The sequence below is a fragment of the Paramisgurnus dabryanus genome, chromosome 21 (genome assembly GCF_030506205.2).
Source record: "Paramisgurnus dabryanus chromosome 21, PD_genome_1.1, whole genome shotgun sequence".
Classification (NCBI taxonomy): Eukaryota; Metazoa; Chordata; class Actinopteri; order Cypriniformes; family Cobitidae; genus Paramisgurnus; species Paramisgurnus dabryanus.
The window spans coordinates 2,696,183-2,723,139 of NC_133357.1; the positions used below are offsets into that span (position 1 = coordinate 2,696,183).

The 26,957-nt window shown below is 37.0% G+C and overlaps 4 protein-coding genes across 7 annotated transcripts in view; 1 reads left to right on the plus strand and 3 right to left on the minus strand.

Moving 5' to 3' along the window:
* The window catches only part of fbxo25 (F-box protein 25), a 172,640-nt gene extending 172,145 nt beyond the window's left edge, over positions 1-495 (minus strand). The window contains exon 1 of one of the 2 annotated variants that reach the window (XM_065285352.1): positions 407-495. The gene's annotated coding sequence lies outside the window, so the exon portion shown is untranslated. The remainder of the gene's footprint in view (positions 1-406) is intronic. The other variant, XM_065285351.2, reaches the window with a different exon arrangement.
* A 2,017-nt stretch (positions 496-2,512) lies between these two features.
* Positions 2,513-5,330, minus strand: fam110c (family with sequence similarity 110 member C). Its single transcript, XM_065285348.2, has one exon. The coding sequence runs from the start codon at positions 4,340-4,342 to the stop codon at positions 3,371-3,373; it is 972 nt and encodes a 323-aa protein (XP_065141420.1). The 5' UTR covers positions 4,343-5,330; the 3' UTR covers positions 2,513-3,370.
* A 187-nt stretch (positions 5,331-5,517) lies between these two features.
* On the plus strand, positions 5,518-17,468 carry acp1 (acid phosphatase 1). 2 transcript variants are annotated; one of them, XM_065285350.2, is made up of 6 exons: positions 5,518-5,641; positions 6,126-6,199; positions 8,407-8,520; positions 12,279-12,340; positions 15,088-15,193; positions 17,135-17,468. In XM_065285350.2, exons 1-6 carry the CDS (start codon positions 5,599-5,601, stop codon positions 17,210-17,212), a joined length of 477 nt encoding a protein of 158 aa, XP_065141422.1. In that variant the 5' UTR covers positions 5,518-5,598; the 3' UTR covers positions 17,213-17,468. The 2 variants fall into 2 exon arrangements, with proteins under 2 accessions (XP_065141422.1, XP_065141421.1); XM_065285349.2 differs by lacking the exon at positions 8,407-8,520 and adding an exon at positions 8,586-8,699 and having other exon boundaries at positions 5,520-5,641.
* A 1,311-nt stretch (positions 17,469-18,779) lies between these two features.
* On the minus strand, positions 18,780-24,424 carry alkal2a (ALK and LTK ligand 2a). 2 transcript variants are annotated; one of them, XM_065286651.2, is made up of 6 exons: positions 23,692-24,424; positions 22,928-23,205; positions 21,920-21,973; positions 21,750-21,830; positions 21,543-21,616; positions 18,780-19,515 (listed from the first exon to the last, which is right to left on the minus strand). In XM_065286651.2, the coding sequence occupies exons 2-5, from the start codon at positions 23,154-23,156 to the stop codon at positions 21,552-21,554; spliced, it is 429 nt and encodes a 142-aa protein (XP_065142723.1). In that variant the 5' UTR covers positions 23,157-23,205; positions 23,692-24,424; the 3' UTR covers positions 18,780-19,515; positions 21,543-21,551. The 2 variants fall into 2 exon arrangements, with proteins under 2 accessions (XP_065142723.1, XP_065142722.1); XM_065286650.2 differs by having other exon boundaries at positions 18,780-19,518.
* Between the last annotated feature and the right edge of the window lie 2,533 nt (positions 24,425-26,957).

A 26,957-nucleotide genomic window follows, 5' to 3' on the forward strand; every position in this document is an offset into this window, starting at 1 on the left:
GTCGTTACATATTAAATATAAAGGCTTATTTTACAATTATTATCTATCTATATTAGTATCTATCTATATTATATATCTATATATTTAGATTCTAGTATATCTATATGTCTATATTCTATTCTACTATATACAGTTATTTATCTATAGATTTAACGTTAGACAGACAGTCGAACTGACAGATAGACAAAATATACAAAGTTATATATAAAAATGATATATCATAATATTTTGCTTGGCTGACAATCTACAGCCGATAAATTTGGTCAAAAGAAAAACCTGTCAGAAAGCGCATCTGTCTATCCTCGACAAAACATCAACGACAGCATAAATCTCAACCTCTATCGTTATTTTATACACATAAACAAATATTTGCATTGATAAACGACGCATATTTCACTTTACTTACAGCGGTTCCTTTGTTATGTTGATATTTTCTGCTTGTCTTTGAATATTGACGGAAGTAAACAGTCAGAAAAGCGGAATGTACAGCACGCCCCCTGGCGTTTGTGATTGGCCGTCGTGTTTGTATTTATTTTGTTGCTACCCGGAATTCCCCAGCTGATTGGTTCTTGGACCTGTCGATCACGCTGGGATTTATTCCGAGCTCTCTGTAAAGGCAGCTTCTTACACGTGACACAGAGAGTCTGCACATGTTGTCGTGTTTTGATTTCGCGATGGGGGAAGGGTAATGGGGAGAAAACATGATGGGATAAACGCGATACTAAATATCACTAGATAAACATTTACATGACTAGATAAACATTTACATGACGTTTTTTGCGTAGGAGTAATAAATAGGTGCACTTCAAGACTCTTCAACCAGTTGTTCCCAAAGCTGTACAAAATAATTCAAGCCCCAGAGAAAAAAAATGAAATCAGGTACTTAGTTAAATACTACAAAGCAAATTAAAATGTTATCTGTATATTTCTATTAAGACTAAATTGGCAGACCTGTCCGCTATCACTAATTCTAAACCACATCTTTAGAAACTAGAAGAAATGGACAGTTATTGCAGCCAAAGACTGTGACTCTACTAAACACAAACTAAAGCAGGCTACACATCTTCATTAATAAAATTAATAAAATAGAAAAATGGACAGCTGTCACAATTTTAATTTAAATAATTTCTCCTTTACTTCAAGTGTTATTAAGCAAAATTTTGTACAATACCTGTCTTGACTAAAGTCTTCTAAAATGGCTTTTAAACGTTTCAGCCTTATTGGTTAGTTTAAAAGCTCAATACAAATGTGGTATCTTTCATAGACTCCATGAGGGCTCATCAGCAGTAATTTATCAAATTATCAAAACAATTATCGGTAACACATTACAATAAGGTTGCATTTGTTAATATTTGTAAAAACATTAGCTAACATGAAATAACAAGGAACAAGCATTTCAGCATTTGTTAATGCAATACAGTTGTTAGTTCACTGTGTATTAACTAATGTTACGTTTGATTTTAAAATGTTTTTAAATGTATTAGTAAATGTTGAAATTAACACAAACTAATATAAAAAAATGCTGTAGAGGTGTTGTTCATTAGCTCATGTTATATGCATTAATAATGTTACCGGATACAACCTTATTGTAAAGTGTTACCCAATTATCAAACACAATGATTTATAAAACAACAAAAAGTGGAAATGTTAACATACCATACAAGGAAAGGCCTTATGCAACTGGACTTTTGATTTAAAGCTTTTCCTGATTTAACTGTAATAGTCTATGTAATAAAACCTCCCACATTTGCTAAGGTAGAAAGTTCAAAGGACACTGCAAATTATGTGTAACTTTTTTACGGAAAAGTCACATGAAAAAAACAATGACTTCACTGTAAAAAAAATTGCAGCATTTTTTTTAAAACAAAAATTAAGTTAAACAATTTCAACTTGATTTTATAAGTTAACTTATCACAGGTCACAACTTACAATAGCAGGTTAAATTAACTTCATGCTGCACACTCTAAAAACAAACGGTGCTAAATAGCACTATGATTCTTTGCTCGTAATCATAGAAGAACCATTTTAGTGCAATATAGCACCAGTGAGGCACCTATGAACAACCATACGGGGGCCATATAGCACCACATATGGTTCTACATAGCACTATATGGTTCTAAGGTGCTTCACTGGCACTAAAAAGGGTTCTTCTATGATTAAGAGCAAACAAAGAACCACTTTTAGTGCTATTTAGCACCGTTTGTATTTAGAGTGCAAGCTGAAAGTTACCTGCATATATTGCAAGTTCAACATCCAAGCTACTTAACAGCAAGCAAACAAAATTTTTATGTTAAACTTCCCTGTTTTAAAAAAAATCATAAATGACTGATGTTTCTGCAAAGCTTTTGAATACTAAAATTTAAAACAAAATCCTCAAGTTCAATTGTAAAGACAACGAAAAAATTCATTAAAAGTAGTGCAAAGGTAAAAAACACTCCCAGTGCAAGAATAAACCTGCCCCACCGTCTGCATGCCAGAGGGGTTACTTTCTGTGCATGAAGCAAAAGATTCATTTTATTTGTAGATATAAATATGCATTTATTGTCATTAAACAAAATACTTTTTTATATTTTTGAACAATATGCAAGTGTTTTTATTTACTTTTAATATTAAAACATATAATAAGAGCTAACACCACATGATTTCCAAAGTATAAGTGTGTCCGGATTTTTGACTCAAACATTTCCCCACCATATCAGGTTACTTAAACATTATGTTATTGTGTGAGTAAATTTTTACGGTAGAGTGAGTCAGGAAAGATATGGCGATACAGCCAGTAGTCCGGATAAAACAGATTGGCACAGATTATACCCACCCAAACAGGGTGTGAACACACATGCTTTTCTGCACCGTTTCCTCTGTTACGCAACAATGAACTAAAGTGTTTGTTTGAGGCCATATCTTTCTGTATCTCAAGGCAGGTGCTATCTTCTGCATTCCAATGCTCAAAGAAACGTGAAATGTTGAATGTCTCTGTAAACTAACGTGACAGCAAAAATGCAAGGTCCATCTTCAAATAACACAAAGTTGAATGTTCAAGTAATAAGTAGAACACTGCAACAGTCATGGGTTTGATCCCCAGGAACCCATACTGAAAAAAAATTTCACCTAATATATACAATCATGACATCCTAATACAATAAAGGTAAAAATTGCCTGTTGAAGAAGTTTTTTTTACACCTTTTGTGCAAAAATTGGTTGTGTGATGTAACAGGTTCTTTATGGAACCATACAGTCAAACAAAGAGCCCTTAAGAACCCTTTATTTTTAAGAGTGTACAACAAAAATTACACCGCCAAGATTTAGCACTTTGCATGAAGACATGTCCCAACCACCTGACATTAAAGGACCTATAACCAGGGCCAAAACTCTAATCCAGATCTCGAAGAGCCTTTCCCGACTCTGCTGCATTTCTGCAGCTGTAAAGCCACTTGATGATGCGCGCGTTGCGCTCTATGACAGATGGCCCTTGTCGTACTGTCTCCTGCGACTCTTCCTCTTGACGTCCGTCGCTGTGTCCGCTGCTCCTCGAGAGCCCGTCGTCCGAGGTCGAAACGCTGACGCTACGAATGTTGTAGCCTTGGTCGTCCGAGCGCAGGGAGAAGTTATCTTTGCCCATGGATATAATGACGTCACCATCGAGGCCGCAGTACCTAAAGAACGCGTCGAAGTCTGCGAAGTTTTTCGAGTAGCGTGAACTGATGTCAGAGCTGGAGCGGGCCACCCCCCTCCGGCTCTTTCGCTCCTGGTCCCGAGTTTCGGCGACCCTCCTGTGAGGAAGCGCTACTAGTGGGTCAAACTTCGTTGACGCATTTGAGTCGTTTTCGCAGTCTTTGCGCGTGGTGCAAAGTGCGATGTCTTTCTTATAATCTAACCCACAGATGTCACCTTGCGCCTCGGGAAACGCGTTTGTCTTGTCTTTAAGAGAGAATAGCGATTTTTTTATTAACCTCTTGCTTCCTCCGGGCGTCCCTTTCAAGAGTTCACATTTCTGCCTGTACAACAAAATCGAGTCACGTTTTTTCGAGCTGATTCGTCTCACCACATTGGTCTCTTCTTGACGCGTCTGTTCATTCTCAGCATCAACACTGGTGGCTTTTTTAACGGAACTGTGCACGTTTGAGAACACATCAGAGTCAGACACTGGCTCTTGAGCAGAACCGTCCACTTGTTGTTGGCTCCTTATGTATTGCGGTTTACTGGCCGCCAGTCTCTCGACGGCGCTAACGCGCCCATTATTCCCCTCGCTCTCGCGTTCAATTTGTCTCCTCAAATACTCCGGTCCCTTCCCAAGAATGCGCGACGCGTCCACGTTGGGCGAGCCTAGCGTTTTCTTAAGCATTTATACGATCTAGGTAAGCAAACACCGAAATGATCAGTATTCCGTGTTACATCCACAAATGCCACTACTTGTGTTGAGACGCACTCCAAAACGTGTTGCAGAGAGCTGATAACTGAGAGCGCAATGACGCAAACTTTCCTGTTCATACTACTTCTCTCACCTTTACTCCACCCACTAACAGGTTAAGACTTAACTTACTCTTACTCTTTCATTGGAGAAGTCTAGAAAAAGTAGATCTACTTCAAAAGATATTGAGGAAAGCATTTAAGTGGGCCCCAAAATGTATTTAAAAGTGCATTTAAAGTGCTATTGTATTAGATTATGTATCAAAATGACATTGTTTTAAAGCAAGAAAGCAACAAAATACATTTTTAGCGAAACATTTCACAAAATACGATGTGGTAAGTTTAATTACATTGCCTTCCTTAATGAAACCATAATGATGTTTTTGACATCCATCACATGACCATGTATGGTTTAAGTGTATCTACATTTACATTTTCGTTACACACATATACTCCATATTGTTGCATTGCATGTTTGTTTTTTTTATATAAAAGATATATTTAAATGTGCCAAATTCACTATCTGTTTACATCCATGAAAACAGAGAAAGAAAAGTTGAAAACCTGTGTGTATGATGATGGAGATCATATCAAAAGTGTTATTTATTGGTGGCTTTTATTTTTATTTTGTACTTCACATAAAATGTTATCACTCTACACTCCCACTATAATTAAACACAAAGATACACACAAAGTGATTTATGGCAGAAAGTGGCAGAACTGTAGGGAAATGCAGTATTTCCGTGAAACCAGAAGATGGCAGCATATTAGAAGAGGACATGTTCATGTGTGTTTTGGAGAGAGAGTAGGATACGATCATAGTCCATCCACAACAGTGTGCTACAAAATTAACATAAGATGTGGTAACACTAAATATTTTATTATCATACGGTCTACTGTATTTTATTGCTGAGAACACTGTAACCTGAATTTGCTTGGTTTTACAGTCTACCAAAATAAATAAATAAATAAATAAATGTAAAACTTTACTGTAAAACATCACATTTAACCACCATACATTTACATAGTGTGTTATTTTTACAAATGTATCTGGGATATATGAGTATGAAACTGAGCACACATTCACTAATAAAGATTTTTTTTGCTTTTAAATTTTAATCAGGGTGAATTTAGATCAGGCGGAGATGTGGGCAGCCCGAAGCTCTGATGCGGATGCATTGACAGATCAATATGGCGGCTCCCGGTAGTAAGTCGGTGTTGTTCGTGTGCTTGGGTAAGAGAGTTTATAAACCATTCGGATACCTTTAATAAAATTAATATGATATTTAAACTGGTAGCATATAAGCCTACGTAACAGTTGAACGAAACAATAGCCAAACCTCCATTACTGATCACTGTTTGACAGGCCTGATTTATTGAATGAAAGTTGACATGAACTCGAAACCGAAACATTGTAACTCAAATGTTTTCTCATGTGGATTTTAAAAGTAGACTGTTAAAGATTTACGTTTTCTGTGTTGATCACTCATTCGGTTATCTTTGATAATCAGTTTTACAGTTATAATGGCAAGTTCATGAAACTCATTTCCTTATTTAGTGAACTTTGACTCTTTAGGTTTCACATCGTTTAGTTAGTTCTGTCAGCAACAATTAGCTTTTGATTCCAGACAAGATGGCTAGTCTCACATAAAAGTATGACTTAACACACTGAAACTTTTAGAAAGTAATTTTATACTCTTATTTTCACAATAACCTAGGCAATATATGCAGATCCCCTATTGCTGAGGCTGTTTTCCAGAAATTGGTTACAGACAATGGAGTGGCAGACAAGGTAGGTGATCTTCTTGGTGCTGCGGTACAAATATGCAATGACAGCTTTAAAAGACCAATACCAAAACAGTCCCTTATGTAAATTAATGCATGTTTTTTTGCCGTATTGATTGCCATTGGCAAAACCATGATTTTACTACTTTTACCAAGACGTATGTTTTATTTTTTGTAGTAACCATCAACCATCTAGCATCTGCCAAATGCATAAATATATCTGCGTTTTTCTCAATTATTTGACCAGATATTGCTTTTATGGCAGATTTGACTTAGTTCTCAAAGTTGCGTAAATGTAAAAAAGTTGCTAAGCGTAAAACAACAATGTATTTCACTTGATTTCTATATGCATAATAGAGTTTACATGCTGTGAGATGGGTCTTTGGTGAAGTGTTTTGTGTTGTTGAGTACAGTGACAGTTTGAAAACAATATTGTTGTTTGTTTTAATTTTCACCCTGAAGGAAAAAGCTGAAAAATGCAATTGCTGGGATCCAATGGGCTTGCATTGATTTAATTTTCTCTCTTTTAGCATCATCATTATTGAGATCATCTATGACAGCTGCTGTACTGAGATCTAATAATGTGTATTCAACTGTTTTCCAGCCTTAAATGCGGGGTGCATGATCTCTGAAAGCCAGTGTTGACATTTGAAATCACCTAAATGAACACGCCCCTACTCAAATAGAATCTGGACCTTCTTTTGATAGACCCCACACATATGCAACCCAGGCAATGATGTCGGTTAGTAGACAAGCCCCTTACTGCTGATTGGCTACAAGTTTTGGTACTCGGCCCGACTCCCTTTTCAAAAGTGTTTTTTTTTTTTTTCAAAAATTGTGCACCCCGCCTTTAAAGTTTAAGCCAGAAACTTAGTCTTTGCAACTGTGCAAACATGATTCAAGTACCTAATCCTGTACAAATACACAACGTTCATTGGCCCTGTCCCAAATGGCGCACTTCATGTGGACTTTCGATCTCGTGGCCTTAAATTGCGCGTTCTCACTTAGTCTACGAGTCCGTAGGGTGTCCCATCTGTCATTTTTACGCTTTGAAGTGTGCTCATCAGCGCCTCCTTCACTCTTAAAACAAATGTGTTAAATTAACACATCTTGTGTCTAGTTAAGGACAACACATCTAGTGTGTTGTCCTTAATTTAACACATCTCTGTGTTATTTTTGGAACAACACACTTTGTGTTATTTTAACACATCTTGTGTTGTCCCTTTTATTTATATGAACTCAAAATCAACACGAAATGACACATAATGTGTTAAAAATAACACATAATGTGTTAAATAGTTTAACACAAAACAGTGTGTTAAAATTAACACATCCAGGATGTGTTAATTTTAACACATTATTTTGTGTTAAAATATTTAACACATTATGTGTTGTTTTTAACACATTATGTGTCATTTAAGTTCATAAAAAATAAAAGGGACAACACAAGATGTGTTAAAACAACACAACGTGTGTTGTTCCAAAAATAACACAGAGATGTGTTAAATTAAGGACAACACACTAGATGTGTTGTCCTTAACTAGACACAAGATGTGTTAATTTAACACATTCGTTTTAAGAGTGTTTGCCCCCTTGATGCTCCTTGCGAAAGAGCAATCAGACGATGGAAGGGAGAAGTTCACACTGATGGGCAACTTCTCTACCTATTTCCGGTGTGATGCTCGAGTCTGTCCCAAAATATGACTCCGGTGCACCCACGTGGACACGCATCAAGGATCCCTAAAGTCTGGACTACGTGATGTCATCAAAGTGTGGACTCTGAAGAGGACCACAAGTCTGGAGTGTGCCATTTGGGACAGGGCCATTAATGTGTTACTGTGGCTGTAACTAGCCTCAAGAGGGCAGTAGAGTTATCATCAAATGATTTTTTTGTTAAATGGTATGTGTATTCATTATTTAGTTAGTGAGCTATAACTAGTTTTAAAGTTTAGTCGACTTGCAAGCTTCTCTTTGAAACTCTCCCATGACAGTACTATACAGAAGTTAAGACACATTTCAAAACACAACAATGTGTAAAATCAAACTTGCATAGCTAGAAGAATTTACATTATGAGATCCTGAACAGACTTGTGAATGCCCTGAACTTTACTACTAACTAACCCAATTCCATTCTGACCTTCAGTTTGTGTGCATCAGTCACAAACACGGCCTGCAGTGATCATAAATTCTGTGTATGTGTGTGTGTGTCCTCAGTGGAGAATAGACAGCGCGGCCACGTCCACCTATGAAATCGGAAATCCACCTGATGACCGTGGCCTGGCCTGCATGAAGAGACATGGCGTGTCTATGAGGCATGTGGCGCGGCAGGTGGGGTCCTGATTAGTTTTAACATCCAACCCTAGAATACTGTTTTTTTGTGTGTGTGTTTACAGTGGATTATAGACTCTGGTGCCACCTCCGATTGGAATATTGGTAGCCTTCCTGACTCCCGTGCTCTGGCCTGCCTAGGGAAGCATGGCATAGAGACAGATCACAGGGCACAACAGGTACTGCAGATGTGTGTTTGGATAATAGACGGAGGGGATGAGTAAATCAATTCATTACTATATAAATCTACACAGTACAAGCTACAGTGCAAACATGCATTTCATCATATCTACCTGACAGCAAGCATTTCAGAAAGATTTCCACTCTTTCTCATGAAAAGAAACAAATAGAGCCAGGTTTTGTACATCATCTGGATATTTTTTTTTAATATTCGTTTCAGCCAAAAGCACTTCATCTTTGTCGCACACTGAACATAGATATATAACATCATATTTCTTCCATTACGTTTTTTGAATCTTCTTAGAAATAAATTGATTTCGACAGCCATTCGTGCTCTCTGTCTTTTACCTATCATCCTCCCTCAGCACTTCATTATGTTTCTCATGCACTTCCTGCTAAAATTCCCTGGAGAGATTGATGTTTTTAGTTGCACTGCTTAAAGCCCCCCGTAGTCAACTTTTTTCACTTAAAGGGATAGGTCACCCAAAAATGAAAATTTTTTCATCATTTACCCACTTTCATGTCGTTTCAAACCTGTATAAATTTATTTGTTCTCATGAACACAAAGGTAGATATTTTGAGGAATGTTTGTAACCAAACCGTTCATAAGCCCCATTTACTTCCACAGGGTTCCCACGGGTCCTTAAAATCCTTGAAAGTTTGTGAATCTGGGGGAAATAATTCAAGGCCCTGGGAAGTTTTTGAAAACATACATACATAGTTACAGGTCATTGAAAGTGCGTGAATCTATTTTATGCAAGAAGTTTTCTGGAAAAAAATCCATATTATTCCCTGTGTAGTGTAGGATAATATCATAAAATGTCTAGACTTTAAGCACACGTGATAAACTGTTCGTGTAAATGCTTATGTCTTCTGTATGCCAATGTACCAAAATGCTTTTTTACATAGTTGTGTTTGACACCTGAAAACGTCTCTGGTTACGTATGTAACGGTATGTGGGATGATGTGGTTGGTTACATGTTTAAAACATAGGAAACAGAGTCGATTTCAAATCACGGTAACGAGACTCTTTAGAGAACTCAAATTTTATGGAAAATAAATACTCGGTAGTGGTGCTGAATAACAAATACACCACATAAACAACAATAAAAACTTGATTTTTACCACGGGGGGACTTTAATATTTATAGACGTACATAATTTAGCCCTCACTTGTACTGTATTTAAGATTTTCCTGGGGTTCAAACAAGATATTGGTTACAATCATTTCGTCTAACCCCCCTGCATTGTAAGTATGTAGGGCAAGGCATTCAAAAAAGTAAAATAAAAATATTTACAGTACTGTGCAAAAGTCTTAGGCCACCACCACCAGACTTGTTGTTTTAGAAGTTTTAATGTCCATCCATTTTTATTTTTCAATCTTTTTTATTAAGATAAAAAAGAATATACATGAAAATATAAAAAAAAAATTCAGGACTAAATGTCTTCTTTAGGCATCGGCGGTGTTTAGTGTGACCTCTCTTGGCACTAAACACATCTTAAGCGTTTTTGAGCAGAACGAAGTAAAAATACTAATTTCCTTAAAATTAGAAATTAGGATTTAATTATATTTAGGTTTAAGAGATCCTGCAGTTTCCTGCTATTGCTCAAGTGGAGGGGAGTTTATCCTAAAAACTTGGCACATCAGTTTACATTTTTATACAGTTTTTAAAGGTGCAGTGTGTAAAGTTTAGCGGCATCTAGTGATGAGGTTGCGAATTGCAACCAACGGCTCAGTCCACTGCTCACCCATTGCTTTTGAAACACATAGAGAAGCTACGATAACCACCATTGGAAAAATGTCATCGTCGGAGACAACATAGTAAAAAAAGTTTGTCCGTTAAGGGCTTCTGTAGAAACATGGCGGCACAAAATGGCGACTTCCACATAAGGGGACCCTCGGATTATGTAGATAAAAACGTCTCATTCTAAGGCAATAAAAACGTAAAGTTTGTAAAAAGGTCTTTATACACCCCTCAAAATATAGCTTTGTATATTATTTTGCATTTCTGTCAAGAAATCCTTTAAAAAATTACACACTGCACCTTTAATACAACATACACATTTCCTGTTTTTTCTGGATGTATTTTATTAAAGAGACTGAGAAACAATTATATATGATCTCTATAACATTGCAAAAACAACAAATCTAATTCTAGCATGGTGGCCTTTTGCACAGTGTTGTATATATAAAGTTTATATTTGTCTTAAGTGTGTATTTTCAACTAAAACGTGTTGTTCGATTTTCTAAAGTGGTCTAAGTGGTCCTTTTAGCAGTGGGAAAACATTTCAAGGATAATAAACATCTGGTTATGCATAACTATCCTAATTTCTGTGGGTGGAGTATCATCATGCAAAAGTTACAGGGTTAACTGTCTAACATTTCTCAGTGTGCAACGCCTTGCCCTATATACTTTCATTGTAAGTACATGACTTTGAATTTTCAACAGGACTTTTCTTTAAGGGAGCATTAATTCAGCACACAACGTATTGCAACATCATTGAAACTAGTGTAATTTGCGGTTAGCTGCCACCTTTCCAAAATTGATATATACTTTGCATCTCACTGTGAAAATCCTAACTTGTGCTTTTCCCTCCCAAATTCAAGCTGTCAGTCAAATATTCCAGTCATGTGCATAGACTTTAGCTTGGCCCTTACAGAGGGTGTATTACAGAAAGATTGTAACTTTAAACCTTATTTTATCTGTTTGGTAACCTCATTTAAGACAAAAGCTATTACAGAATAAAATTTCCTAAGTGCAGTATCTTAGCTTGACTACAAATAGGAAAGGAGTATTACAGAAGCATCCCAGCTTGACAAGTTACCCCGATGGGATCATGATGAATACACACTTGACTCTGCTTTCTTCTCATTTGTCAATCAAATGTTGAAATGTAGTATCCTAACCACCTTATGAAGATTAGTTTTCTTATTTTTGTAAGTATTCACAGTGACTCACAGATAATGTGCAGCACATTGACGGTAAATTGGTAATAAAAAACACAGACTCCCATGAAATACGATAATAATTAATTTAATTAAAACAATTTCTGCCATGAAATCATTTTGTTTACTGTTTGTGTACAGCAACAGCTCATGCATTGTTGATTGCTTTGTACGCTGAGTTGTTGACCGACTGCAGTTATACATCAAATTGTTCTTTGCAGTTTATTTTATATAGTTTTTGTTGTATTTATTACATGTATTTGTTCGGTTTGTTTTGTTGTCCCAGATGAACAAAGTCAGTTCTTGCTCAACTTATAAACACACATACACACAGTTACAGATGTGTTTTGATGCGTTTCATAACTTCGTGAGGGAAGCGAATGTTTGAACGGACAAAGACAGCATGTCTTTGCTCAAGGTCACTGGAGTTCATCCAAACCAGCGATGTGCTTTTAACTCAGCAGAATCGCCTATTTCGGTTAAAGAGAGAAAAAACTAGTGAGGAAAATGGGTTCAATGTGGGTTTAAAAATCATTGGCACTTGTTCAGTGGGTCAGGGGGGGACAATGAGAAATTTTGTCTGTAAATTGCATGTTACAATAATAATTGCACGTCTGTTTGTTTCTTTTTAGATCACCAAAGATGACTTTATGAAGTTCGATCACATCCTCTGCATGGACGAAAACAACTTGAGGTATGCAGTTCAGGTTTGACTGTGCTCCTGAAAGCATCTTATTATTTAATAAGTTTAAGTTTGTTGAACGAGAATAGACAAATGGCAGATATTTGAAGAACGCTGGGTTAAAGAAAGTTCACCTCTGACTTGTCATGGAGGTAACTCTGTTACTGTTACCAAGGTAGAGTATCAGTGTTGACAATCAAGTATGTCTACGAACACGAGCTATTAGCCTTAAATGTGTCTTTGCTCAAGTTGAATATATTCAACTCAAGCGAAAAATTAGCATGACACGAAGTTAAATCCCACAAGTAATCTAAAGCGAGGAACATGATGCTGTACAGAGCATTACGGCGCATTCACATGGGGCGTCAGCGTTGACACTTCCCATTCGCTTTTAATGGGTGACGTCATGCGTTGCCGAACTGAATTGTGGATCCGTCGGCACCGCATCAGTGCCGTTGCTCGCGGCATAAGTTGAACATTTCTCAATTTTTTAAGCGGCAACGCGTGCGCCAGCCAATCAGATCGCCTTATGCAAATAACCTAGGCAGAGCCAGCCAATTACGTTTATGGAAGACCAGAGCATGTGTAGCGGCCACTGTGATTGGCTGTTGGCCACGCTTCAGACAAGCCTTCCGTTAAAGCAACACCAAAGAGTTTTTTTACCTTAAAATAACGTTTCCAAAAAGTGGTTCATCCACTCAAAACAGAGTGAATGGCACTTTCACATTCGCTTTGCAGCCCTCTATCGGCCAAAACCGTCAGGTAGTGGTCCTGTAGTTCGAGTGAAAACTACAAAAACCTGCTTTACGGCAGACCTACAATCCAATCAGTGCCAGCTATGCTGCAGTATTTACGACAGTGCTAATGAACAATAACGCATCTAACCTGTAGGGGGAGCAAAGAGCAATAACTCTTTAGTGTTGCTTTAAGCGTTAACGTTTACGCCCCGTGTGAATGTGCCGTTATAGGGCGTATGCACCAAACATGAATTCAATGATTTGCATAAGTAGACTGCATTCAAAGTAAAATGCACAGACACGAATAGACGCAAACTCATGCGAAGCGAACATAATGACGCTAATTGGGCTAAACGCTCTATTCACCTAAAACTTGTCTCCGCAGAAGTTGAAAATATTCAACTCAAGTGAAAAATTCACATAACACGAAGTTAAATCGAACACGATGCTTCACGTTTGGTGTGTATGCAGCATTATGGAGGCGTACGCACCAAACGCGAATTCATTGATTTCCACGAGTAGATTACATACAAAGTAAAATGCAAAGATGCAAAAGACCCAAACTCGTGCGGGGCCATACGAAGATGTGGGGCGACTGCGAATGACGCGAATTGGGCGGCACGATTGCGCCGAAAACGCTCGATTCCCCTAAAATGTGTCTCCGCGCAATTTGAAAATATTCAACTCAAGCGAAAAATTTGCATGCCACGAAGTTAAAGGTGCAGTGTGTAGATTTAAGCGGCATCTAGCAGTGAAATTGTGAATTGCAACCAACGGCTCAGTCCACTGTTCACCGAAACACATAAGGACATGTTGTATAAAGACAAAATATAACGCTCTGTAGAGCAGTTTGTCCGTTTAGGGCTACTGTAGAAACATGGCGGCACAAAATGGCGACTTCCATGTAAGGGGACCCGCGGTGTATGTAGATAAAAACACCTCATTCTATGGTAAGAAATACATAACAGTTCATTATGTAGGGTCTTTATAAACCACTAATAATATAGTTATGTATGTGATATTGCATTTCTGTCAAAAGATCCATTTCAAAGTTACACACTGCACCTTTAAATCCCACAAGTCATTTATAGTGAGGAACTCGATGCTTTGCATTTTTTGTGTACAAAGCATTACTCTACCTTAGAAACAGAATTGACAGTGATTAATTTGCACAACAGGAATATTAAAATAAAAGAAATATATATGATCTAAGACAATGAGTACCAAATTATTAAAAATATAACTTGAGAAATTTAAGGAAAGCAGAAAAAAATGACTTTGGACACATTATATAATCACCAATATGCATGTCTACCCTTTAAAATCTATTTGCATTTTTCTTTCATATACCATCCACTCACATGTATAGACTTGTGCACTTGCATTGGTTTATTTATCTTTCATTGGTGAAAAGAGCAAGTATGGAGAGTAAATGCAGATTGTCTGAAGCACATGATCCTGCTAGATCCATTGCTTGTTAAGACGATTACTGAGTTCTTTAGATTCCTCATTTTTTGCTCTGTTGTACTGGGTCTCTGCTTAAACATTTTACAATATCAACTGGCTCATTCACTCATCATTTGATCAATCTTGAATCAATCATTATTAATGTATACTTACATTTTTCTGATCAGTGTTTGTTTTAGGTGTGACTGTGTAGTGGTTAAAGATAGTGTGGTGGTCATTCAAAAGGTCATAGATTTAAATATAGGGGTGACCCGTATGTGAGCCCTTCTGTGAAATACAAGTCTTATAATCAATTTTTGAGATTCAAAGTTTGATTTCAATCATTGATTTCACCTAGATTTTAATCTTTGACCTGACATTTTATGTATAAATCAGTTAATAAAAAACAAAAATAAACACACACTGGATCTCATATTGTTTGTGTGTTGGAATGAGTGTTGCTTTATCAGATTAATGTTAAATTAAACTGCTTTTAGTTACTTCACATTCATTTTTCACATTCTTAAAGTCCACCCTATGAACAGCATCTTATATGTGTGTGTGTTTTTTTTTAAGAGATCTGAATAAGAAGGCTAGCAGCGTGAATAAATGTAAAGCCAAGATTGAGCTGCTCGGCAGCTACGACCCTGAAAAACAGCTGATAATTCAAGACCCGTACTATGTAAGTGTACACAGACACTGCAAATTTACAATTTCAAATGTCATTCATTTTGAAGTTCATTTTTTCTTTCATAGTTCATTGTTGTAGTTTACGCGTGATTTTCTTTGTTGTGTAGGTTAGGCTGGCCACTATGAATATTTAAAGCCTGATTTGTACCCTCATAGATCAAAACGAGGCATTGCCCGATTAGTGTTTCAAAGCAGCCATTTTTTATTTTGTGCCCCCGATCACGTTGGAGCCTCCCCTAAATCATAAATATAAAAAAATTGTATTATTAAAAATTATAGATTTTTGGGGAGATATGGATTTTTTGTTGGACAGAAGGGACCCTATTGGGAATGCTATAAACGGCTTATTGTGTTTTTAAATATCTTGTCCCCGTCTCTCTATGAATTTTTCTAAGATGTTGACAGTTATTAATATTAATGTCTTGTGGGTTAAAAAAGGGCTTTTCAGCCTGTGTGTGTTGTGGTTGTGATAGGTGCGTCCGCCCTACGTTGAATGAATTGTAAATACTACGTCGTGAATACTTTGAAATTGCAAAGGGAGTTAACCAAAAATAAAATAATGCGTCAATTATTTACCCTTATGTGGTTCCAAACTTGTTTTGTTTTGCCTTTGTCTGTGATAAAGATAGACCGAATGTAAAAGACTGACAGCCTCAGTCCTCATTCACTTTCATTGTATTGAAAAAAAGATGAAAGTAAATACTAAAGACTAAAGCCCAAACATTTTGCCTTTAGTGTTCCACTGTGGACAAAAGTCACACGGGTTTGTAACAACATGAGGATGAGTAAATTTATAACAGAATATCACAAACACAATTGTGTTATATCTGATAAAAGAGTACAATATGAAACCACAACAATTATATTTGATAGGTGACTCTGGGTATATAATTAGGAAGAAATAACCTGATGGGCCATCTCATCTGAGAATTACTCCACCAGACATGTTAGCTCGTCCTTGAACCCTTGGGTCATCCCTCACATCTTCAGCTCTCCAATACACAGCTGTTGAGGTCAACAAACTCTGTTAAAGAATAAAGGACACGTGTGGGCACGATCACGCTGTAGTTGTAGAAGATAAAAATCCTTTAAGTGCTTTGGACATCTTCCCTCATTTTGGTGTTTTTTCCCATCATTGGCTAATATAGAGCTGCATGTAGCCAGCTGGCTATAATTGGTAGCCATAGTTGAATAGGGAAATACTAACCTCCTCATCTCCATGAAAGTGGCTTGCGTTTCAGACCTTCGCAACCATGCACTTGCGGTGGCCATTATGCCACGGCTGAGATTTCCTGTTTTATCCCAGAGGATCCCGGTTGCGTAGGAAATGCTGTGCTGTTGCATACATGATGCTGGTGGTCTACTATTGGATGATCTGTAGCAGAACAATTTAACAAAAAGTAAAAGTTTGGGAATTTTGGTAACTTTGGGAAAAGTTACATTAGGGTTGAATAGGTTCATGGGGCAGCACAGTGGCTAGGTCAGGTCAGGTAGCCTTTCTGTGTGGAGTTTCTGTGTCAGCGTGGGTCTCCGGGTCCTCCAGTTTCCTCCCACATGCCAAAAACAAGCAAGTTAGGTGAATTGGAGATACCAAATTGTCCCTCCACCAATCTGTGTGTGGATTAAATGGTTCTCGCTATGAATATAGCCATAGATGCTGGAATGGCGTGAAGAATAAAAATAATGAATTTGTTCATGACCTTTATTATGTAGCCATGTGTAGTAAGTTAAAATGCATCTGTAAGTTAAAAAATATCCTTTTAGGTATGTTTTTACTAGATATGCACTGATATTGTTTAAACAATCGGTATCTAATGTTGGTATCTATTGGTATTGGTAGAGGTCATTCTAAGTAATTGAATATTGGTATCGGCACATACATTTTCTATCAGTAAATCCCTCATTTTTACTCGTGTTTCTTTTTCGTTTGCAGGGAAGTGCTAAAGACTTCGAGACGGTGTATGAACAGTGTGTGAGATGCTGTAAAGCTTTCCTGGAGCAGCACTCATAACACGCACGTGACATCTTTCACTTCATTCATGAAATACTAGCTGTCCTTTATTGTCTCACAAATGCAAGCAAACATCCACAGTATTTCTGTTATAAGAACACGAAAACACTAGCAATCTTGTTTTAAATGTAAAATAGGTTGTTGTAATGTCATTAAGTGTTTAAGTGCTTGTAAACAGATTGACCATAACCTCTTTTAAACGGAGGAGAGAAAAGTTTTCCAAAATAAACCAGCTGAAATGCTGAATTCAGTTTAATCTGAAGTCTTTTCTCACCTACACACAAACATAGAATATATTTTCATAAACTTGTTGAATTGAAACTTTCGAGTTATATATTATATTTTGCAATTTATCTCTATGTGACCCTGCCTGTTGAAAGTATACCCAGCTAAAGTCATTGTTTGTGATTTAATGTTTTCTACAAAAAATCATCCTATATAATGTAAATAACATATAGTAAAAATATCCTTGATATCTTCAAGATTGACTTAATCTCATTATTAGATAACAAGACTTTACCCTGGATTTCACAGACAGGGTCACATATTTAATTTTTATTATTAGAATAGCAATACTTCCTTCTCTGTACTAGAACACAACTATTTCTTTTAATATGATTGTGGCTGTGCTAATGGTTTTAATTGATCTGGTTAATTCGGATGAAGTAAGAGGCTACAAAACTCACTTCCTTCCAAGTAATTTCCGCTTTTAATTTGCTTCATTCACTTGGTTAAGGGGTTGGTTCACTATCATCTTTGAGATATTTGGCAACAATATCCTACAACTATCTTTGTGTCCAAATACGCATTAAAAACTCTGAAACATTCAAAGCATCCACTATGAGTGATAACATGACCTAAACTCCCTTAAAATGTGCAACTATAACACACTTGTAACTAAAGGAATGATGTTTTTACTAAAATTATCCAAAATAAATAAAAACTGCTATATTTTATCATCCGCAGTCTAGTGACCCTTTGCATAGAATTTGGAAAATTACTTGTGGCATTCAAACTCAATTAGTTCACATCTATAAGTTTACTATCTATTCTTGACTATTATTGACTGTTCTTTCTTCAATATTTATTCAAAGCCATCCGTTTCAAAAATCATTTTTTAAATAAAATTGTGGCACAACTATATTTTTGTCCACAAAAGTAACTTTAAACATACCCCTTTTTTTAATTTTCATCATTTACTCACTCTCATGTTGTTACAAACCTGTGTACATTTCTTTTGGACACAAAGGAAGATATTTTGAGGAATGTCTGTAACCAAACCTATCAGAAGCCCCATTCACTTCAATAGTATTCTTTATTCCTACTATGTAAGTCAGTGGGGCTTCTGATCAGTTTAGTTACAAACATTCTTTAAAATATCTTACTTTGTGTTCATCGGAACAAGAAATGTATACAGATTTGTAACAACATATTTTCATTTTTGGGTGAACTATCGCTTTAAGATCATGGGAAAACTTGCATACTTTTGATAAGTATGAGGAATATGCTGACATATTCTGAAGAATTTCTGATAAAATGTTTACAAAATCAAATCAGGACCCTGAAGTTTAAACAACCATAATTTATTTAAATATATTTTCTTTTAAATATACACATCCCAACGAACCAATCGTACGTCAGATGCCTGTATGTTTGTAATAGGTCTCATTTGTACAATATTTACACATTATTATTATTATTGTTGGTCTCTTTACATCAAAATATACTGACTATATTCCACACACTCGTATTCTCGCACCAAATACAAAAAGCTTATGGTCACAGATTGGCGGCAATGTCTACCTGTCTCATTAATCTGCTGCTGGCAGACGGAGGCGAAATAAAATGTTCATGCAGGTTTCCAGTGCGAGCACCGAGAAAACGAAAGCCGTCTTGCTGCAGCGAACAAAATCTGACATGTAACCCCTGCAGAGGCGCGTCATGTGAAAACTTCAGCTTTGACGAATCTCATTGTCCGATTCCAACAAGATGCAAAACGAAGACGATCCCTTCTTTTCACAGTGAAATGTTTCTCTTTTCAGAACCCATTGAGATGCTTTCCTCTTAGACGTCTCGCAGGTTTCACCTTGGATTTGATAGGAAGTCAAGTCCATTGTAATGTCCTTAGACAAGTGCATCCCAATATTTTCTGCCTTAATTCCTGTCTAGATCAATTCTCTGGAGGCAAAGCTGTGTTCTGGATGAGATGTGCTGGAATGTTGCGTGTTGGTTTGAATTCTCTTCTCTTGTCCAAAAGGCACTTTGACTGCTTATGTTCTGGGTCACTCTGGTTTGGCTTCAACCTGCTTGATAAGAGGAAGAGATATTTAGTGCTGTTTCAGACTTGGCTGTGTTTACATACATGTGTGCAGTTGGACGCTTTCGAGAATTCTTTCCCGTCCATCATTGCCGTGAAAAATGTTGAAACTGATAGTAGCTACTCCACATTGGTCTCTAAAAAAGTACTTAAATGTAATGCATTGAAGAGTTCATGCTTCATTCTTTGAACTCCAAGACATGCAGATGGGTGATTCTCACGAAATTAGACTTGCCAGGTGTTATGAAATATTTTGATAATAAAAGTAAATGCTATCAAAATAAGAAGCATACAGTTACAAACATCTCTTCATGTACTATTTGGCACATGATTTGAAATAACATCATAAAAATAATTTTGTTTTTTCCACATTTAAGGGGAAAGTTTTCATTACCGCAACATGTCCATGACTGGATTTGGGTTCTTTGACATGGAAATATTTATAATAAAAAAAAATTACAAGCTTCAGTGCATAAACATTTACAGTAAAGAAACATGTGGTATTTGGTGATCATTGGTAAATGTAGAGACAATAATAAGGAATATAAATGTGTCCAAGACCAATTTTCTAATCCTTCGCAACAATTTTCAATCATTGTTTAAAGGGATAGTTCGGCCAAAAATGATATTAAACCCATGATTTACTCACCCCCAAGCTGTCCGAGTTGCATATGTCCATCGTTTTTGAGACAAACACATTTTCGGATATTTTAGAAAATGTTTTAGATCTTTCAGTTGATTAAATGTAATGTTACGGGGTCCACGACCTTCAAGTCCAAAAAAAGTGCATCCATCCTTCACAAATTAAATCCACTCGGCTCCAGGATGATAAACAAAGGTCTTCTGAGGGTAATCCGCGCGGTGTTGTTGTAGAAATATCCATATTTAAAACTTTATTAAAGAAAATAAATACCTTCCAGTAGCGCCGCCATCTTAGACTCCTCTGTATTCAGGAGAGAGTATTAGCGTAGTGTACGCACTTTTCTTAGTGACGTATGACAAATTCGGAGGGCGGGGGCACAGAGTAGCCTCCATAGGCTGCGTAAACTCTCATCCTGAATGCGGACACGACTAAGATGGCGGCGCTACCGGAAGGTATTTATTTTTGTTAATAAAGTTTTAAATATGGATATTTCTACAACAACACTTCACGGATTACCCTCAGAAGACCTTTGTTTATCATCCTGGAGCCGTTTGGATTTAATTTGTGAAGGATGGACGCACTTTTTTTGGACTTGAAGGTCGTGGACCCCGTAACATTACATTTAATCCACTGAAAGATCTAAAACATTTTCTAAAATACCCAAAAATGTGTTTGTCTGAAAAACGATGGACATATGCAACTCGGACAGCTTGGGGGTGAGTAAATCATGGGTTTAATATCATTTTTGGCGGAACTATCCCTTTAAGCCCTCAAGGAACTAACATTTAAAAAAAAAAAATAGTTGGAAGGGACATAATTGACTGTGACACTCAAGATGGCTACCAGGTAAGCAGTTCTTATTTTTTCTCTCCAGATAAAAGTTGAAATTTTGTTTGTCATAGTACCTAGACAACTTTTTAGTTCTCATTACCGAAACATGAGTTTGTAAATGCATATTTAATGTATTATCATGTTGCGGTAATGATCATTTTTGACAGCGATTAACCTTAAAAATGTAAATAATTCTATAGGAAATATTTTTTAAATCCTCTAAAAATAATGAATATAGTAAGTTCATAAGAAGAAATCTTATATGGGCAAAAAATTGCCTTCAAGTGCTTTTTAAAAATTCTGATGCTGGACAACTTCTAAATCTGGATTTCGTGAGAATCACCCAGATGTATTTGTGATTAAAATCTATCAACTCTTTAGATGCAAAGGTGTACTTTTTAGGGTACAGTGTCAGTGACAACTACAAACAATATTTAGATATTTTTCCAGACATAAGCTTTTAGATCAAAAGGTTCTTAAGATCATTTCAGTTAAGTGACCACATAATTTGAACAGTTGTTTAGTTAAAAATGTCTTACCTGGTAAAGTTAACCCTCTTGACATCTCGGACTCCCTGCTAGTCGCGTCAAGAGCCGCGCGCACCTCTTGTAGTCTGAGGATAGGAGTAAAAGCATGGTCAGTATGAGCTGGTTGAGTCCTGAATTTGTAAGCTGTACATTTTCTGTGTAAAAGCCCCTTAAAGATGAATATTTTGTCCTTGTGATGGGATGCTTAGCTGTACTCACATGCAGGAATGGTGCAATCTCTCGTGTTGTGATACAATCTATAGACATGCTTCCTGCATTTTGGACCGAAATAAAGACGACCTATTGAATGAAAAATAAGCAGGTCAAAATCCTCACTTTCGTTTTCTGGATTTTCTTCAGGTCATGCAGAAAACGCAAATGTCTTTAACCTGTTAAATGTTGTATAATCCTCTCCTTTTTCTTGAGGTCTCTGGGAAAGACTTCTGCAAAGAGAAAGAATCAAGCCTTTAAATCCTGGAAATCTGTTTAACCTTAGACAAATCACTCAACACACACTCATCTACCTTTAAACATACAGTACGCCATTAAGTAACCACATTAGATTGACTTGACTGAAAGAAGTCCAATTTGCATGTACCTGCCCTAATTTTGGTGAATGTCCGCAGAATGAACTTTGACTGGTAATGTTCAGTGCTAAAGTCCTATTAGTGGGTTAAATCATACTTATGCTAACTAAAATATTTATTATATGAACGTGCAATGGGCTAGCAATGAATGACATGCATGCAGATTTGATGTGGTTGTATAATTATGACACGTGCCTGCGTGCACACAAAACAGGTGAAATGCAAAACTATTCCAGCTAATGCTTTGAGAGTTAACACTTCGACTTGTGCCCCATCTGAAATGTAGCTTAAAGGAAAATATGTCTCCATGATGTATTTGGACACAGATACAAATTTCTGAATGTCTTAGCAATGGACTACAAAATATCACACCAAGTGGCATCTGCAAAAATATGATGATAGAGCTTTCTCCAGACTAAATTTGTTAAGAGCTTTTCTAGTTTTTTTTTATTTACTTATATTCAACCAGTTCATAGGCATTTTAGTAGATGTATGAAGTCTGTTCACATGGGTGTCCCAGCAGACAATAAAGTGTAGACTTAAATGTGACCAAATATTTTAAACTACCGGTATCACATATAAAATTACAGAAGGCCTATAGTATTTGCTATAGTAAACTATATTACAATTTCCTATATACTACAGTTATAACTATTTTAAAGTATAGTAAATCCCATAGTATTTTCTCACGTGGGACAACATATTTGGTGGTTCCTTAAAAATTTTGTTTTTATTGTTTTGTTATGTTATCCAATGACAATCACACATTTGTAACCAGCAGCTCAATTACTGTCCACAGCCTCTGTTTACCTAAAATTCGTTCCCCAGTCTTCGTTTTGAGATTATGAGAGTCCTTTGAGGTGGTTTGCAGGCTCCCGTCATCAACACTGTTTTCCACCTTACTCATGATGTCCATAATCCGTCTGAACCAGAATTTCTCGCCTTTTTCACTCTTGTTACCAATGGCATTGCTGTGTACTGTTGTGCAGATTAACAAAACGAGCCCCGTGACTAGCACTGGAGTCCGCAGCGCGCGCATCGCTCCTGCAGCCAGAGTGCGCGCTGCTCACAACCCTCGAGATCACAGTCTGGTAAAAAAAAAATCGAATTACAAAATTAATACCTTAAAACTAAACTTAATCAACTTATCGTACAAAATAAATTTGGAGATCAAGTTAGAAAAAAGATTAGCTGTATTTATCGTTGTTTAGGACTTGGTTAAAATACCTAGAAACGTGTGGTAAACGGAAATGCACCTAGTCACAGTCCATATAAGGGCATCCTGGATTTACAATTAAATCATGCGTTTAGTTAATTTAATTGTTACCTAACACAAACTTCGTGAATGTTTAACAACAAAATAACTTTAAACATTGACCTACTAGTTTTCAGAACATGGCTCAGAACATTTTCAGAAAATGTTCAGAGTATTACCAAAAAAATGTCACTTAAGAAGACTTTTCCTAAGTTTAATGACTTTTCCAAGCCTAAATGTTAACATTTCCATGTTTTCCATATAGTTTGTATATCTGCGTTGAAAGGATTAAGAAACCTCCAGTAAAAGTGTAACTTACCTGTGGACGCTCCTGTTGAAGGCTATCTGACAGCTTAAGATGTACAAAGTGCGCGATGTATTTCGCGTGACAGTGCCTATATATATGAACCCACGCCAGAAATATGAAAAAAAGAGAGTGTCGTATCCTTTCAAGAAATACGTCCTTTATTACACTCAAGCGTGGGAAGTGTCCGCGGTCAGTCTCCAGTCTTCCTAATGTTTCCCACACTTGAGGAAAACTCTTCACAGCTCCTTCAGGACACTGAGCGCGCGCCGCTCTTCTTGAATCACTCGCCGTCCCCTCTCGTCAATTTATTGAGTCTCGCGGACGAAAGCGGTCGTCCCTCGTGGCCTTACATCGCCGCGTCTTTAATTAGAAACGCGTTGCACGCGCAGCGCATCTTCAAATTCCCGTTCCTCGCGCGTAGCATCCTTACGTTTTTTTTCCACTTGCCACTCTCAATCTCATTAGAGCACTTTAAAAGCCGTGTAGGAAGAGATGTAGCTATACCAGGAACTGTACCACGGTTCCACAGACTGGAACACCCATAGTGACTAAAAGTCAGGTTTTCCCCTCACACTCCATCCCACAGATCACCATTTCATCTCCTTTGGTCTCCAGAGGATTGATTCGAGTTGCAGATCGATGCCTGGAAGTGACCGCAGCTGATGTAATTATTCTGCGTAATGGTAATAATAGCAGGAGTGAAGCATTCAGCCATGCAGACCGGAGAAAACTGAGTCCTGTGCTCCAGTTCTCCGGATTAGTTTGTGTTTGCTTTCACTCATACCACTCCCTCAAAGCAAAGGAGAAGCGGAGCTATTGGCTTCATTTCCCTGGCTCCCATCCCGGTCACAACCGGTGATACGTGGGCCCAAAACAGCTTTCTGTAACATATAACAACATTCCAGGCATAACAGCATTGTTAAACCTGAGACTGTTTAGTGTTGTTTACATGGGAACAGGTTAACACACGTGGTTATCTTATCAGTGAGGTGAAGTGTTAATAAAAGTGGCCATCAAGGGTTTCAGATGACTTCCAGGGGATGGCAACCCTGTAGATGATAAGAGGATTACACTTGAGATATCATAAAAGCTTTTATGTACAATAACAACTAAAAGAATGACAGGTGTAGGTGTCCTGCACTTGACTTTTTTATCCACGCTAACCTAACGTTGGGTCAAAAAGAAGGAACTTACCCAGCTGTACCCAGAAAATGTGTATATTTGACTCAACAAGGGGTTTAAGGAACCTTTATTTTATGCATTGGCTAACAGAAGTAAGCTTTATCTTGGGTTGACCTGTGCCACATAATGTAATAAACCATAAGAATTGAAAACATCTGAAAGTGTATACAATAATTCAAAGATGACCCTCAACGGATGTCCCCTAAATCATTGAGGAGTTTGCTTAACAAATCACCAGGCTCATTGTAGCCTGTCAAAAAGAATTAAAAGTGGTGCATTTAAATTGAAATAAAGCATGATATATGCACATGATATATAGTACATAACTTTGGGTGCACTGCAGTAGGGCAAAAAAAAAAAAAAATCCATACTGTGAATGTTATTACATGCTGTCAGAGATCATACTTATACTTGAGAAATGAAAACCAGGAACCTGTTGGAATAAAGCTTTATCAAGTCTCTGTTTAAAATAACATATGAAAAGTATGCAACAACATAGATTTTACCGCTTTCCATGTATGAATGCTGTAGCATGTGGTCTTCACTATCTATGTAATATCAGCCTTTCATAACAATTTCCCCATATACCCCTTTTCATTCTGCTCGTCTGGTCTGGTTCCTCCCACGTTATTCCTCTCGGTTCTAAAAATCATCTGCCGGCACTGAGACACTAAGGTATTTGATCATTTTATGTGACCACTCAGGAATTCTGCAAGTTCAATAAATTTCTTTTATTACCAGATATGGGCTGGTACCTGAAAGGATGTTGGTTCGAACTCGGTGAACTTTATGCAGAATGCACATTTACTCACCCATATGTTGTTTCAAATTTTTTAAATTCTTTCTACTTAAATCTTCTTCTTAAAGGTGCAGTGTGTAACTTTTAGAAGGATCTCTTGACAGAAATGCAATATAATATTATATACATTATTTTATATAAACTACATTATCAAATACCTTACATAATGAACTGTTATGTGTTTATTACCTTGGAATAAGCCATTTTTATCTACATACATTGCGGGTCCGCTTACATGGAAGTCGCCATTTTGTGCCGCCATGTTTCTACAGTAGCCCTAAACGGACAAACTACTGTACAGAGCGCGTTTTATCACTACTGTACAACAACATGTTTGTCCTTTGGCGGCTACCGTAGCTTCTCCATGCGTTTCGGTTAAAAGGCTGGACTGGGCCGTTGGTTGCAATTCACAATTTCACTGCTGAGATGCCGCTAAAATCTACACACTGCACCTTTAATAAGAAATAAGTCAATTGCCGACAGTAGGTGTACAAAGCTTTACAATTTCCTTTTTAGTGGCATAGTCTTTAAGTAAATGAAGTGTATATCGAAACCTTTTACATTTGATTGCAGACTTTGAGAATTTCTAGTCTGAGATGTTAAAATCTCTTGAAAAAAAGTTTTCACACCCCAATAAAATAGGCAATACTTTATTTGCTTTCTATTTGAACCTATAGGTGTCTAGGAGAAACAACTGAGATATTAAAGAGAGCTTGTTTGTAATAAAGTGCCAGGGATGATGTATTTTTTGTAGCTCGGAAGCGAGCTAGCATTTTGAACAATGGGGTTTTGGTTAAACTCCTTAAAATAGATCTTGAATCAACATATGTCCAAGATATTTTCACGTTTTATTCTGCAACATAAAACATAATCATACCCTCACTCGTGACTATTTAAAGCTTTACTTGTCTTTAAAAAGGCAGTTGCTTCATGGGACTACAGATCAGTGGCGGGCGGTGACTTCTTTTTTCGAGGGAAGAAGTCGATGCGAAGTTCGTCACAACAAGCCTGATCTCACAAAATACGTGAAATAGTCACGCATTATTTTGTTCAGTTTTGCATGACATTGTCACGTATTTCCACCATTTTACGTGCCCCTGCCACGACTTTCTTTTCCGTGACAGTTTCACGTATTGGTTTCTCAACTGTTTTTCCTATTTTCTTACAATTGTCGCTTCGGTTTGGGTTTAGAACAACTTTCTGTTACATAAAATGACATCCTTACCCAAACCCAACTCTAACCCTAACGTCAGGCGACAATAGTTTAAAAAGCATACGAAAAAATTGAATAAACCAA

Coding starts and splice junctions, on each gene's coding strand:
- fam110c (XM_065285348.2), bottom strand. CDS start 4,342: ATGCTTAAGAAAACGCTAGGCTCGCCCAACGTGGACGCGTCGCGCATT.
- acp1 (XM_065285350.2), top strand. CDS start 5,599: ATGGCGGCTCCCGGTAGTAAGTCGGTGTTGTTCGTGTGCTTGG. Junction 8,521..12,278: donor TGAGGCATGTGGCGCGGCAG/GTGGGGTCCTGA, acceptor GTTTCTTTTTAG/ATCACCAAAGATGACTTTAT. Junction 12,341..15,087: donor ATGGACGAAAACAACTTGAG/GTATGCAGTTCA, acceptor TTTTTTTTTAAG/AGATCTGAATAAGAAGGCTA.
- alkal2a (XM_065286651.2), bottom strand. CDS start 23,156: ATGCGCGCGCTGCGGACTCCAGTGCTAGTCACGGGGCTCGTTTTGTTA. Junction 21,831..21,919: donor GATTATACAACATTTAACAG/GTTAAAGACATT, acceptor TTCATTCAATAG/GTCGTCTTTATTTCGGTCCA. Junction 21,617..21,749: donor AGATTGCACCATTCCTGCAT/GTGAGTACAGCT, acceptor TCCTATCCTCAG/ACTACAAGAGGTGCGCGCGG.